At 34.7% G+C, this 15,791-nt stretch overlaps 1 protein-coding gene across 3 annotated transcripts in view; it reads right to left on the bottom strand.

Annotated features, from left to right (window-relative positions):
- Positions 1-1,729: 1,729 nt before the first annotated feature.
- The window catches only part of LOC106463068 (polyribonucleotide 5'-hydroxyl-kinase Clp1-like), a 199,043-nt gene continuing 184,981 nt past the window's right edge, over positions 1,730-15,791 (bottom strand). For all 3 annotated transcript variants that reach the window (XM_022390475.1, XM_013923039.2, XM_022390474.1), the window contains one exon: positions 1,730-2,069. In XM_022390475.1, the coding sequence (XP_022246183.1) occupies positions 1,878-2,069 (192 nt within the window). In that variant the 3' untranslated portion in view covers positions 1,730-1,877. The remainder of the gene's footprint in view (positions 2,070-15,791) is intronic.

The following is a 15,791-nucleotide window of genomic DNA, read 5'->3' as shown; positions in this document are numbered from 1 at the left end:
ATTGCAAAGTTGTATCGAGAAAGAATAAACTAGTTTTAATTAAGAAATGACTTGTATCGCTGAAGTTTCTCAGAAAGAATTTATACCGGAAATTAAAAAACAAGCAGATACGTAACAATATCTAGTTTTTGTTTAAAATACTGAATAATTCCATAATCTTTTAGACTATGAAATATCTAAAACTTTGTTTTCAGACTATTTTCAAAACAATAAATAAACTTACTTTAGTCTTAATCTCATTTTTCTTACTGTTAAATAGAGTTCCATTTTATATGTATGAAGTCATTTTCAACTTTATTGATAATCATTAACATTTCTTTTGATACTTTCTTTTGTAAATTACAAGTCATCATTTCCAGCCATAAATCAGGGAAAAACATAGAAAAAAACAGAAAGATGTATCATGTAACCATTACCTTTGTCTAAGCATCATGATTTTTGTTAGAAATATTCTTTGTAAAAAAAAAATATAGTTTCTGTTAAATAATAAGTTATTATATTTATATGCAATGTTTCAGTATAATAAACTTAACAATAACATTCAATTGTTAATTATTTAAGCCATTATTTAAGTAAATTTGCCTGATGTTTTATCAAAGTAGAAATGTTCTCAAGCTTAAAAAAAAAAAAGATATAATTTAACTTAAGACATTTTCAGTAATAACAGAAATGGCTAAAGGAAACATAAAAAAATTCCAGATCTCCAGTTTGTTCTTAAACTTCCAGTTAGTTTTCCTTGTTCATCTCTGCAGGAACTCCATCTAGTTACACTCCCATGGAACCATAAATTAATAATTGAACCACTTTATTTTCTCTACATTGATGTAAGTAGTTTATAGTCTACTCTATACAACTGTATTTACATGTTGCATATAGTTGAGTAACTATTTAATGGTTCATACACAGATTTCTTTTCTTTTCACCAAAGGTAAAATTGAAAAGATAATCTGTGACATATGGGACATAATGGATTCTTTACTTTGTTGTGGACTGCACTTTTGCCTATTCAAGGCTCAACAACACAGCTTGGGTCAGCAAACCAAAAACATTGAATTGGTTTTTTTTATAATGGTGGTAAGTATGGGGTTTTTGAGTCATTTTTAATTTACCATATATTAACCTAAATTAATGTAGGTGTATGAATCGTGTTATTGCATTGCAGCCAATTAATCATTTGATGTTACACAGCAGACCAACTGTTTAATGATTATATATATTACAGATTTCTGTAATTGACAAGGTAATCTGTGATGCACAGTCCTAAAGCATTCTTTGATTCACCTCATCCTCTGCTGTGGACTGCAGTTTTGCCCATTCAAGACTCATCAGGTTACTATATGGTGAGTTAGAAAAAAAGACTCAAATCTGGACTTCATTAGTTATTCAGATGTCAGTTTGTGTCATAAAAGGGTAAGAGTGAAGCCAGTAGCAATAAAATCACTAATACAGATTGAAAATCATGTGTGAAACAGAACATGGATCAAAGGATAATAATTTTTTATTAAATATAAATCTATACGCTAGGATGGGCAGAAAAACTCAAAACAATCTAACAAATGCATGAAATGAGAATTGGGATATTTTTAATTTTTCTTTTGAAATAACACAAGATTACTGTTGCAAAACTACAAAATAATTTGAAAATAATTTTGAGTTAGAAATTGTTGAAATAGAGATAGAATTATTATTTAAACTTCAATTTTGAAATTTGATATGTATATGTGTACTTGATATCTGAATAATGAGAAGGTTAGGTGTTATCTGTTAAACATTTCTGATTAAACAGACAAAGAAATGGATACAAGTGAAAAGGTAATTTCATTATTTCAATACCAAGAATTTTGGGGTAGGATTAAAAAAAATTCCATAAGCAGAAATCAAAAGAGAAGGCAATTTTGATTTTCATTTAAAAACAAAGTGTTTAATCCACCTCCTATTTTGTAAACTTTTACATCAGAAAACTTCACATCAAAAGAGTGAGGATACAGTGGTGCACGAGGACCATAAAAATATTCCCGCACTTTTGCATCTCTTGATTCTGCTCGAAGAGACTGGTTACGCTCCACAACCTGTGACAGTAATTAACAAAAGCCATGTAATCCAGAAACAGAAATAACAAAAGTTAATATATTTAATTGAATATATTAGAAATTTGTATTGAAACTACATAACCATAAAATAACATAGATGGTAAAATTTTGCCAATCTTAGAAGTGTGAAACTATACATACTATAACTCTGAATTTATTACATGTATCTTCATGAAATTTGGCAAGATTTTAGTAAACACTGAATATTTATTCTATACAAATAAAAACAAACAAAAACCAGGACTTTTAATAAAGTATTTCTACTATTTGTCTGTGAATTTCCAAAGCCTCTACTGAGTTAGTACAAGAGAAAGCTTATTTTCAAGCTAAGAATAAAAATACTTCTTTTCATCTTACAGTTTTCATACTTCATTTGCATAACCTATAGATCCTCCAAAATGAATATCAAGAATTTTTTGGTAAAACTTTATTTATTTTCTCAACCCGAAAACTAACTGAAGAGAAAACAGCGAAAAGAAAAGTTAAAAATTATGAAGTAATATTGACATCATACTGCAGTGTTATCATAATAGTAATACAGTATTGATACCAAAGTTCCAAATTACTTATCTTAACAGTTTCAAGTGTTAAGCTTTTATCATCTGTTTTCTTTTAATTTTATTCCCATAGTTTGTACTCACTTAAGCAGCAATCCTTGTGTCAATAAGAATAAATCACAGCAGAAGCCCATTAGCTGTTTCCTGTAGAACTAACATAAACTACACATCATCAGATCGTCATGTTTCACACCATGCTGGAGCTAGTAAAATTTCAGATGTGTTACTTTACTGAAGTTTTGTTAGGCTAAGGTGAGTTTATAATTTTTATATTTTAGTTATTTTTGTTTAAAAAATATATAAAAATAAATAAGTACCCCCCCCCCCCCAAAAAAAGAAGGATTTATAGTACTCACTGCAGAACATGGTTTATGATAGGAAAACTGAATGTATAATTATAAGAGTTACTGAGAAAATAATCAGCTCTTTGTATTGGTTATAAATATTTCTATCAGCTAAAGCTGATAAGCGATATTGAAAGTTGGAGAGAGATTGAGAAATGCTTCTCTGATGGGTTTGAGAAATTTATTGATATTTTAACAAGTCAAGAAGGTATGAGGTTTAAATTTAAGATTCTTGCATGTAATTACATATTAATTTTATCTTTAATTGGTTTGAAACTGTAGCAGTCTACTTTAAAAAGTGGAATATTCTGAAGTTGAGAAATCGAAATTCAGGCATGTCAAGTGTCACAGAATAATGAAAATTGAGATTTTCTACATATTTCTTACTGAAAATAAGAAGTTAAAACTTAGATAATATAAAAATTTGAATTATAAACTAAATTTTCATGACAATTTCATTGATATACATTGGTAATAAACTTATTTGATTAAATCTTGAATGCAACACTAAAAGGCCATGACATGCTCACTTCAACCAATTGCAAAAAAAAGAGTAAGCAAACACTTTATTATAGGAATGAAGCTGAATTTTTAGACACTGTCACTTGTTGAAAACCAACTCCTTTGTGAAAGAATAAAACCATTGGATGAAATATTTTAAGACTTTTGAACTACTTTCTACAGATTATGTAACTTCTGTGACAAAGATACCTTATTTTCATGTGTGACATTTTTATGAATTTGCAGTTCTGAAATTTCTAAAATATTTCATAGTGGTGTTTTTTAAGAAGCAATTGAGATGCTTATTTTTTTTCAATTTTACTAATGATTTTTATGTCTTTATACATTCTTTTAAAACACTCCTGTAAAATTTTTATTTTATAAAACTAAACTTACCTCTGTTTTCTTCATAAAAAGACACAAGCAGTTTCATTTTAAGCCTTTAATTATAGCAGAAGTTGTTTACAAAATATTTTTGTTTCTAGCAACATATTACCAAACTAAGCTTTTATCAATTTGTTCTAGTCTCTATACAAATCTCCATTAAACCAAAAGCCCTTTTAATTTTTACAATTGAAAACAATGGAAAAAAGAGCTTCCATGATGTGTTTAGATCCACAGCTTATGACTTATGAAAGCTGAAATACAAGCAATCACATCACACCATGATAACCAAGGCTGAAAAATGGTTATTGGCTAAAAGTGGATTAAACTACACTTCTGCTGAAGTTACTAGAACAAACTAGCACTATTGTTCAAAGATATTATGGCTATCCTTCAAATGAGATATAAGTGCCATCTTATGCTTTGAAAAAATTCAGGAAGTTCTCAAATACTAGTGATTGCATTGGGAGACTACTGATATCAACTCAATACCACAATTTGTGATTAAAAATTTTTTTAAAATTGAAAATAAATAAATCTTTTTTAAATGAATAAATTTCAAATGAAGTTTCTAACATGTAGAAAAATGACTACAAGTTTACATTTTATAGTTTTTTTCATTCAGACTCCACCCATATGGGTGTGAAAGTTAATATATATGTATTGTATTTTGTCTTATAACTGCTATGCATTATAAAAAGGCATTCATGAATCTTGCCTTACATGCTATCAATTTATAAATTTAATACACATTTATGAAATTACATCTCCTAATAGTACTTGAGTAGGAAAGCACATTGTGCTAATATAATAACCAGTCAGCAAACAATGATTCATAAGCATAATAAACCATTTAATTACGCTTATAAATGGTTGTTTGCCAACTTATTATCTCACAGTAAGATGACTAATAAGTTTTAAAATGCTTTCATCTATCTTCCACAATTCAGATTCACAGAACTCAAGAGTTTACTAATTACATTTTAGTTTCTCATTGTGTTTTATCTAAGAAATGCTTGAACACCCAGTCTTAGTGTAATGTCACTTTTAACAAAAACAACTGTGATTGAAAATATTAAAAGAAACAATAATTGGATACAAGAACTTAAATACAAGAAACAAATAAAAAACATGAGGTTTTTTTTGGATACTTTACAAGTTCCATCTTGTAAATAGCTAATTTTCTCAGTACTGTCTAAAATTATGCAGGTGTTCAAAATTAGGTCTCATATTTCTTTCCTCATTAGATCATTACCACAGCTCAGTACTTTTAGAGATTAACTCTCTCACTACAGGCTCAGTCCCAGGGTCTGACTTCATAATACAGTAAGTGTATCTTCACAAAATTTGGCAGACTTTTAGCAAAGTTTACACAACAACTCAGATTTTCTAATGAAGTATTTTTACTAGAGATTTTTCCATGAATACAGATAGTATTTCTATATACTAGTCTGAATGCTAAGTGATTTATGTTAAGATTAAAAATAACTTTTTTCATCTCAAAAATCTCAAATTTTATTTGTATAAACTATGAAATCTCCTAAATAAATTCCAAACTTTTTTCAGTAAAACTTTATATTTTGTCTGTTAATTTTCTCTACTCTAACTATACAAGGTTGATCAAATTGACTGACATCATAATAAATCTAAATTACCCCCTTTTTTTTTTCTAGAAAGACTTCAAATTGTAATATGAAACTACATTTGTTTATCCTAAATAGTTTTAAACTCACAACAGTATACATCTATCTATACTGACTAATTACTATATGCACCATCAAAAGTTGTAAATCACTTGGAAAATGTGCAGCTCAAATTATGCTATCAAATTACTTTACCCACAAGCTGTTCTGAGCTGCTGACATGTGTGCTTCAGGAAACATTTATATCATTATTTATTTCACATAATCTAACCTTAACTGACATAAAAGATTACTATTTTTTACATTTTAGTTACTTTTATAATATAATAAATAATACATATAAAAAAACAAGAAAAAGTACTTACCTAGGTAAATTTTTTTTTGCTGTCAATTGTCATTTACACTTAACTCAACTTTTTTATGCTAATGGTAGTAGTGCACTTGATAATTTATTTAATCAAATAATGCACCAAAGGACACAAAATAGTAATGTGCAAAATGCAGAAAATGTCCCATAACTATCACAATTTGTCTAGCTTTCTAACTCTATGATGAGCTGTTAGGAATTCAGCTAAGCTGATCGATTTGTTTCCCATGGGAATAAAGGTTGTAATGGAAGATAAATTGAAAATTTTCTGTACAGAAAACAATGTAATAAAATATGTCATTGTATAGATGAAAATCCTGGCTTTCTGTTGGTTATAAGTACTCTAGTACTAAACATCAGAGAGAACTATTGGCAATTTCTGAAAGAGAGGATGTGACAGGAGGGACTTGTTTATCAATTTCATGGGTCTGTAACTAAATAAGATGGAAGAATATAAAAATTATGCACTGCCAGCAATGACAATATTATGACAAGTAATTTACATTAAATTTCATACTTCTTGGAGAAGTGGTAAATATATTAGAGAAGTTGCTTGAGAGCAAATGTCTCAATTCTCCTAGTAGGGGAAATTCTAGATTTTTTGAAATACTGCCTTATAAAATTAAAAACTTAAAACTTAAATACTATTAATATATGAATTATTAGCTACATTTTTATGCTATTTTATTAGTGTACCAAGAAAAGAAAGTAGTTTACTTAAATTTTGATTATAACACACTAATACCTTGTGACATGTGCAGAAACAGATGGCCATGGTGAGAAGGTTAATAAGAAATACATTTTCATAGTGAAAAATTGCATTTCCTCAATGTACTGTACATGAATTAAATTTTGTTTTCCCTTAAAATGTATCCTGACTATATTTAATTCCTTTTAGTTCACAAAGACAACTTGCTGTTATAGTATGAGCTTCAAGATAAAACTATCAAGCAGAAAGAAATTGACATACCTACCTTGCTTCTTATCTTGTTCTTTGACAACATTTTGGTCTCTAGGTTATTTTATAAGTACCCTGAAATAAGTATCTAGGTTTAACTTGACCAATAGGCAAACAGGATGCTTTAATTGTCCATTGTCTGTGAGATCCTATTTAATATCCTAGTCCTGAAGTAGAATGTAGTCACAAAACAGGTAGGACAGCTCTTATAAAATGCCACAAAGTTGCAAACTACAAAGTAAGGTAAGTAATGGGGTGCCTTAAAACCCTAGCTACCACAGCCTTGTGGTCATTCCTTGATTGCAGCAAGGCTAAGAGACATCACTCTGACAGAAACACAGCCCTCATTAAGATGATAGGCAGTCAGCGGTAGCTTTAAGCTGTTGTTTTCTGGTACTAAACATCTGGATTTGGTCTGTTCTTTCAATTCTGTCTTGAATGTTTAAAGAAGGAATGGAGGGTCTGGGGCAGCATCCACTACTCCATACTCTTGCTTGGGTGAACGTATCAAAGGTATTGGTCACAGGATTCTGTAGGTGGCATAAAGATGTCCAAGCAACCCTATTTAGGGGTGGCCTGCTTGTCTCTCTTGAGGAAAGGCTTAGAAAACATTGGCCAAAAACCCATGCACCAATCATATTTATCCCATCCAATATGAAATAAAGCAACTTGCATATTGGAATGTTCAAACTCTGACCCCTGGATTCGATTCACACTTTGATTTATGGAAAATAAAATTTACTAAACTATGAATTAGTTAGACTTAGCACTGATATTGCTACATTATCAGAAATATGGCTCTCTTATATAGGTTCTATTCAAGAGAATGATTTTTTGGCACGGGAAACCAGTAGGAAAGAAGAAAGAGCAAGGAATTGGCTTTGCTATAAGTAATAGCTTACTAGCATTCTCTGAAAGCCCCATGAATGTATCTATTTGACTTATGAGACTTAAGAGTGCACACACAAAATGGCTTATTTACATTGTTTTGTGTCTATGTACCTCTCCTTCAAGCTAGTGGTGAAGATGTTTCCTACCAAAACCTTGAAACAGAGATTGAGATACCTCACAGAAGTGAAACCCTCGTGTAATACTCAGCAACTTCAATGCAAGACTTGGATGTAGTTTCATGAATTGTTCTGATATCTTGGGCAAACATGGAATTGGTAATATTAATGACAATGGTCAGTGAATGTTAGAAATATGTACAAATCAAAATCTATGTGTTACTAACACCTTTTCACTGATAAAAACATAATAAAGATATTGTGAAAACCTCCAAGATCAGAACATTGTCACCAATTAGATCTACTATTGGCTAGGCCTAACCATTTGAAAGAAATCCTGCATATGAGGTGTTATTACAGTGCTGACTGTGATACTGGATCAATAGTTAGAATCAATGCCAAAATGATTCACAATAGCAAAACTACCAGTCATCCTCAGATTAACATTAGCCAAATAAAGGCATAGAATGATGCAGTGTATTCAACAATAAACCTGTGACAACAAGTTTACATAACTCAGCCACTGAGGCTTGGGAAAGTTTAAAAACTAATATATACAACATATACAGCAATGTTTGGGAAAAAAAATGCAAAGAAATGCAAACTGGTTTGAAGAGCATTGGAAACCTTTCTACTACTGGTTGAGAACAAAAGGATAGCACTAACCATCTACCAAAAATCTCTCAACATTACAACCCTGGAAAATGTGAGACAAGTGTAGATAAAAATGAACACTGCTGTATATAGCCTTCATTGATCTGACAGAGGTTTTTGATATGGTCAAAAAACATTACCTTTTTACTATTCTGAAGAAACTAGATTGCCCCCCCTCAAAGTACTGAGCATCAGTCACTCTTTGCATCAACATAACAAGTCAACTGTGGTGTACGAAAACAATGAAAGATAATGCCATTGACATCAACAACACAATGAAACAAAATTGTCTTATTCCCCAGGCTCTTCAACATCTACTTTTCATTCTTGCTTCTACACACATTTAAGGACAACAAGGATGATATTCATCTCAAAATTAAAACAGATAAGGGTTTGTTCAACATCACAAGGTTCAAAGTGAAAAGCAAGGTGAAAGAGATGGTTCTGAGAGAGTTCTTGTTTATGGGTGACATGACCATAGTTGTCCACAATGTATCTTCTCTGCAAAATCTTGTGGACAGATTTTCTGCATCATGCAAGAGTTTTGCATTGACAATTAGTCTGTAGAAGATTGTAATCATGTATCAAGGGTGGAAAAGCCAATATCTAACCTCACTTTGGAGGAAAACTCCCTTGATTATTGAAAGCAGAAATCTTGACCTTCAGATGGAAGTGGATAACAGAATTGGAAATTCAGCTAAGAATTTTGGACATGGAAAAACAGCAAACTATCAACTAAGGTGAAGATGTGAGTAGACAAGACTTGTGTGCTATCATCCCAATTTATGGTTCAAAAACATGGAATAATATACTAGGCATATCAAGAGACTGAACAGCTTCTACATGACATGTATGTGAAAAATTTTGCAAATAATGTGAGAAGACAAAACATCAAACACAGAGGTGCTAAATCTAAGCAGGACTGACACATTAGAAACTATTATAAGAAAAGAAGGTTGAGATAGTTTGGTCATGTTAGAAGAATGGAAGAAGATTGTATCCACAAGAATAATTTGTATAATGAAATTTAAGATGTCTCTAGGAAGTGGGTACCAAGACATGTACAAACATAATACAAAGTTGTTTAACATCAACATAGAAAGCTGGGAGGAGTGCACAAATTCTTGCATAACTTGGAAGGAACATCTGACAATGGGTGTAGCTCAATATGAAGGGACTTTGACCTAGAGGTTGAAGTAAAGCAAAAAAAAAAAGAAAAAAAAAAGAACAACTCAAACAGCACATGAATCTGCGAAATTTGTAAGAAGCAATATCACTTTCAAATTGGGCATGTCAGCTGCAAGCAGACTCATCAGGTACCTAGCTGGACTAGACCTCTTATGTGTCAACCATGATCCCAAGGATCTACAGTTACCAAAAATAACACAGTAAGTACTTCTATATGCATAATATAGGGAAATTCTGATTTCATTGCAATATCATCAAAATAGCATATGTAAGCTTACTTTATTGTTACTGTTATTTACTGCTTCTTAACTCTTTTAATACAGACTTGGTAACTTTCTATCCACCAGATTATCAAGAAAGCATCCATACTATAACTTAATATTGTAGGTGTATCTTCATGAAATTTGGGAAGCTTTTAGCAAATGTTGCAAGTTTTTTGTACACAAGAAGAACAAGAAAATAAATCAGAAGAGAGATTACAACAGCTGTTGGAAAAAAAAGAAAGGAAACAAGAAGAATGACAAAATAAACAAGAAGAGAGACTACAGGTTTGGCAAAAAAAACCCAGCACCTGTGGCAACTGGAACAAGAAAAGAAACAGGAAAAAAGCCAGCATACACAAATGGAAAAGATTAGTAAATTTCAAAGTGAATTAAATACATTAAAGGATGATTTACAGTCTATTACACAGGGAGGATATATTAACCATAGACCTGATCAGCCCTAGACAACTGGAAGCCCCTTCCAGACCCTGCAGCCATCTTTAGTCCTGCCAATAGTCACATTCCACACATGAGTGTCAACAATAGGAATGATCTAGTACGAAGGAAGCCACAGGAATTCGATGGGAACGCACCATGGGAAGCATATAAAGCACAATTTGAGCTACTGGCAGAAATGAATGGATGGACAGGGAAGTAGAAAGCAGTGTACCTGGCAATGAGCCTGAAAGGACAACCACTGGAAATACTTGGACAGTTGTCAGCAGATGACAGGCAAAACTACAGAGCACTGGTAGCTGCTATAGAACTCAGGTATGGAACTCAAAAATCTGTCCGAAGTCTACAAGGCTAGGTTTAGGACGAGAGTCCGTGCTAAAGGGGAGAGCCTACAAGAGCTGGCACAAGATTTGGAAAGTATGACACACAAGTCCTACCCAACTGCACCACCCAATATCCTCAAGCTGTTGCTGAGGGATCAGTTTACAGATGCTTTGGACAGTCCACAACTGAAGATACAAGTGAAGCAAGCACACCCCTCCACTATGCAGGATGCAATGGCCAGAGCTCTTAAATTCGAATCCTACATTAAGTCCAGCAGAGATGTACCAAAGTTGGTACAGTCATTAGGATTCAAGGCCAGAAAAGGGCAGCTTTCAGAGATGTTTGAGGGACTTTGCTGGCACTGTAACAAACCTAGGCACAAGAGAGCTCAATGTTGGCAACTTCAAAACAGGGAAGATGCCACGACAGGAAAGGCTGCTACCCAGAAAGGTTGTTGGAACTGTGGAGAGCAAAGACATATGAGGAGCCAGTGTAAGAAGAATACTACCAATAAATCAGCTTCGGCAAACCAGTAGTGGTTGGTGCTAAGTGACGCCCACCAACCCCCATTGTGAAAGTCCCAACAGCTATATGTAAAATGGCAAGCACACGTAGTGTCTACATGACAGGGAAGCTGGATGGCCAAAGGTGCAACTTTGTCATATATTCTGCATCTCAGCAAACCCTTGTGAGTATCATGGTGCTGGATCACAAAGGAGTACCAGAGGCTGTACAGAAGCTCTGTGGTGTGACAAGACATTATGCAAGGTTGTCGGGACCAGTGAGGGTAACTATTGCGCTCATGGGCATGAAGCACAGACAGAAAGTATACTTGGCTGACATTGAAGACCAATGCATATTAGGATTGGACTATTTAATACTGAGGAAGTGTGTAGTTAACTTCGATAAATGACGATTGGAAACAACAAAGGCCAAATTCCACTAAGTGCTGCTGCATCTGTCGATTTGCATATCACAGCACTTAAGTCAACTACAATACCCCCTATGTCAGATAAGATAATTTGGGGTGGAATAAAAGAACATCCCCAAGAAAGACTGATGCTTGTGGAAACAGTGGAAGACCCATCCAGGCCAGTGGACGTGAAAATTGGAAGGTCACTTGTGGAAGGTCATCAAGTAGTACCCATAACAGTGGCTAATTTCTCTAAATGTGAACAGGCACTTAAGGAAGGGGCATTGTTGAGTGTGTGTGTGTCAGGAGGTAAAGCTAGTCAATGTTAAGGCAAGAAATACAACCATAAACAAAGTACATCCTCACCCAGAACATTTAACTGACCTTAATAAGAAAAGCATAGTCCATTTGTCACCATCACAGGCTCTTCAGGTTATGGAACTTTTGGCAAATTATACAGATGTCTTTTCAAAAGGAGATCATGACCTTGGCTGCACAGACTTTGTGGAACACAGAATAAACACAGGCAATCATCGTCCAATAAAGATCCCTATGAGGAGAATAGCTCCAGCAAAGCGACAAGAGATGGAGAAGGTCATGGATGGCCTAATTAAGGGAGGGATCGTCGAGAAATCAGATAGTCCCAGGTCAACTCCCGTTGTATTAGTCCAGAAGAAGGATGGGACCCAACGTTGCTGTGTGGACTTCAGGGCCCTTAACAGCATAACCAAAAAAAAGACACATACCCACTGCCAAGAATTGATGATACTCTTGATGTCCTAAGTGGAGCCAGGTGGTTTTCAACTCTGGACTTAAAGTCGTGTTTCCATCAAGTGAAAATTCCTGAACCAGATAAACCTAAGACTGCATTTAGTTATGGCCAAGGTCTCTGGCAATACCACGTGATGCCATTCGGACGTAGCAATGCTCCAGCAATATTTGAGAGGCTGATGGAAAGAGTACTGGAAGGCCTATAATGGAGGAGACCCCTAATGTACCTGGATGATGTCATTGTGTTTGCAGCAACATTTGATGAAGAAATGTCCCGGCTACAGGAAGTATTTAAGCGTTTGAAAGCAGCAAACCTCAAACTCCATCCCAAGAAATACCACTTGTTCCAGAAAGAGGTGCTTTACTTGGGTCACATTGTAAGTGGGCATGGTGTGCGAACTTATCCTGACAAGGTGAAAGCATTGCGTAATTGGCCAATTGGGAGAGTTAAGAAGTTTCTTGGGACTCTGTACCTATTACTGGAAGTTAGTGAAGGACTTTGCAACTATAGCTGCTCCACTACATGATTTGACCAAAAAAGGCCAGAAGTTTGAATGGACAGTTTCTTGCCAGCATGCTTTCATGACATTGAAAGAAAAATTAGCCTCAGCTCCACTTTTAAAGTTTCCAAATCCATCACTATCGTACATACTGGACTGTGATGCTAGTAATGTCAGAATTGGAGGAGTGTTGTCTCAGAAAGTGGGTGAAAACGAACAAGTGGTGGCCTACTTAAGTAGGGTCCTGAGTAGACCAGAGAGCAACTACTGTGTAACATGGAGGGAACTCCTTGGTATAGTAAAGAGTCAGACATATTTCCATCCTTACCTCTATGGGGCTAGGTTTACCCTCAGGACAGACCATGCTACATTATGCTGATTAAGATCATTAAAGAACCCAGAGGGACAACTGGCATAGACCATGATAGACCAATATAATTATGATATTGAATACAGAGAAGGAAAATCTTATGGAAATGCCGATGGACTGAGCTGAAGACCCTGCAAAAATGACTGCAGACATTGCTGCAAAAGAAAGGTTGAACTAATCAGGTGCCATCAAGCTGAAGTCAAAGTGACTAAAGGAGTTGATGATGGTGAACTGGAACCAAGTATAGATATTAAAGCAGAACAGGAGAAAGACCAAGATTTGAAGCCAATAATTGATTTTGTACAAGCAGATGTTTTGCACCCTGCTTGGGAGAAGGTGTCTAGTTTAAGCCCTGTGACAAAGAACTATTGGGCACAATGGGACCAGTTGAAGCTTGAAGATGGTATTCTTGTCTGGAGATGGGAAACTGCAGATAGGAAAGTGATGGCCCAGCAAACAGTTATACCGAGAAAGAAATGGGAAGATGTACTGCATCAATCCCATGACAGTTTAAAAGGAGGACATCTTGGAGTTAAGAAGACATTGAGTCACCAACGGCACAGATTTTACTGGATAGGTATGAGGCAAGATGTGGAAGAATGGTGCAGGACCTGCAGTGCATGTTGTGCTAAAAGGAGATCCAAGCATAAAGGATGTGCTCCAATGAAGTTATATCAAGTTGGTGCACCAAAGGAAAGAGTAGCAATTGACATTGCTGGTCCTTTGCCCCAAACTCGTGCTGGAAACAAGTACATTTGTGTGGTGATGGATTATTTCACCAAGTGGACTGAGGCATATGCAATACCAAATCAGGAAGCTACAACTATAGCTTCGGCTATTAGAGATTTCTTTTTAAGGTTTGGTATGCCATACGAACTGCATTCAGATCAAGTCCGTAACTTTGAATCAGCTGCGTTCCATGAATGCTGCAAGTTGTTTGGCATACAAAAGACCAGGACAATGCCACTTCACACACAGTCTGATGGGATGGTAGAAAAGTACACTTGGACAGGAATTGACAAAGTTTTGTAATAGCCACCAAGATGACTGGGATGTCTTACTCCCTCCATTGTTGATGGCTTATAGAACAGCAGAGCATGAAGCCACTGGATACATTCCAGCAAAGCTGATGTTTAGTCGGGAACTTCGGTTGCCAGTGGTCGTGATAACAAGACGCTCACCTTACAAAGAGTTGCCTGAAAATGTGTCAGAGTTCGTGAAAGTGTTATCTGAAAGGATGGATGATATTCATCATCAAGTGTGTTCAAACTTAAAAACACCTGCTGATTCCATGAATCTATGTTATGATAAGAAATCTACTGAAGTCAGCTTTTTACCAGGAGACAAGGTGTGGTTGTATAATCCTAGGAAGACCAAAGGGAAGTCTCCTAAGTTGTCTTCTTCATGGGAAGGCCCATATGACATAGTGGATCGTCTCTCATACGTGACTTTCCGAAGAAAATGTGGTCGGCGAGGTAAGCCAAAGGTGGTGCATGCCAACAGGCTTTGGCATTATCACAGTCCAGGACATTTCAGTTGGAACGAAATGAACAACAGATGCCGAAGATGTGTCACCTGAAAAAGCCTATGTTGATGAAGAAGCTCTACCCGGTTTTGAGAAGGAAAACAGTGAAGTCGTTAATGAAGTTACTACTACTGATGTGACTGCTACCGCTAATGGGACATTTCCTGATGGAGCAGATGAATCCCATGTAAAGCAGAAGCCAATAAGACAGAGCCCAGTACGAAAGAAGAAACGTCCTATAAAATTAAGAGACTTTATTGTATTTTAATTTTGTGTTTTTAAATTCTGTATATTTAATGAAGTTATTGTTAATTATCTATTGGTTTAATGTAAGTGGCTATTGTTTTGGACAAACAATACTAAGGAAGGGGCAGTGTTACGACAGTGGATGTCACATGATGCTGGTGACACATGATGGATTTCTCAAATGATCAGGGAGGCCCTAGTGCATTCGAGACGTCCTCTTCTTTAGTATATAAATAAAGAAGAAACGTCCTATAAAATTAAGAAACTTTATTGCATTTTAATTTTGTGTTTTTAAATTCTGTGCATTTAATGAAGTTACTGTTAATTATCTATTGGTTTAATGTAATTGGCTATTGTTTGGGACGAACAATACTAAGGAAGGGGCAGTGTTACGACAGTGGATGTCACATGATGCTGGTGACACATAATGGATTTCTCAAATGATCAGAGGCCCTAGTGCATTCGAGACATCCTCTTCTTTAGTATATAAGCCTGGTGAGAAAAGCCAACATGAATGGAATGTATGGTTAAAACAAACAGTAGTCATGGTAAGTTATCGAGATTGTGAATTGCTGTGATTTATAGCGTGTATTATAAAAGTCATTAAGTTGAAAGTGACGAGAAACACACTGACAGTGGAATTACTGTGTAACAAAAGTTTGTATTGAGGAAGAATAAACTGGTTTAATCAAGAAAGGACTTGTATAGCTGAAGTTCCTCGGAAAAAATT

Source organism: Limulus polyphemus, unplaced genomic scaffold (genome assembly GCF_000517525.1).
Source record: "Limulus polyphemus unplaced genomic scaffold, Limulus_polyphemus-2.1.2 Scaffold1316, whole genome shotgun sequence".
Taxonomy (NCBI): domain Eukaryota; kingdom Metazoa; phylum Arthropoda; class Merostomata; order Xiphosura; family Limulidae; genus Limulus; species Limulus polyphemus.
Note: the sequence above shows the minus strand (reverse complement) of the source record. Positions and strands in the feature narration are given on the sequence as shown.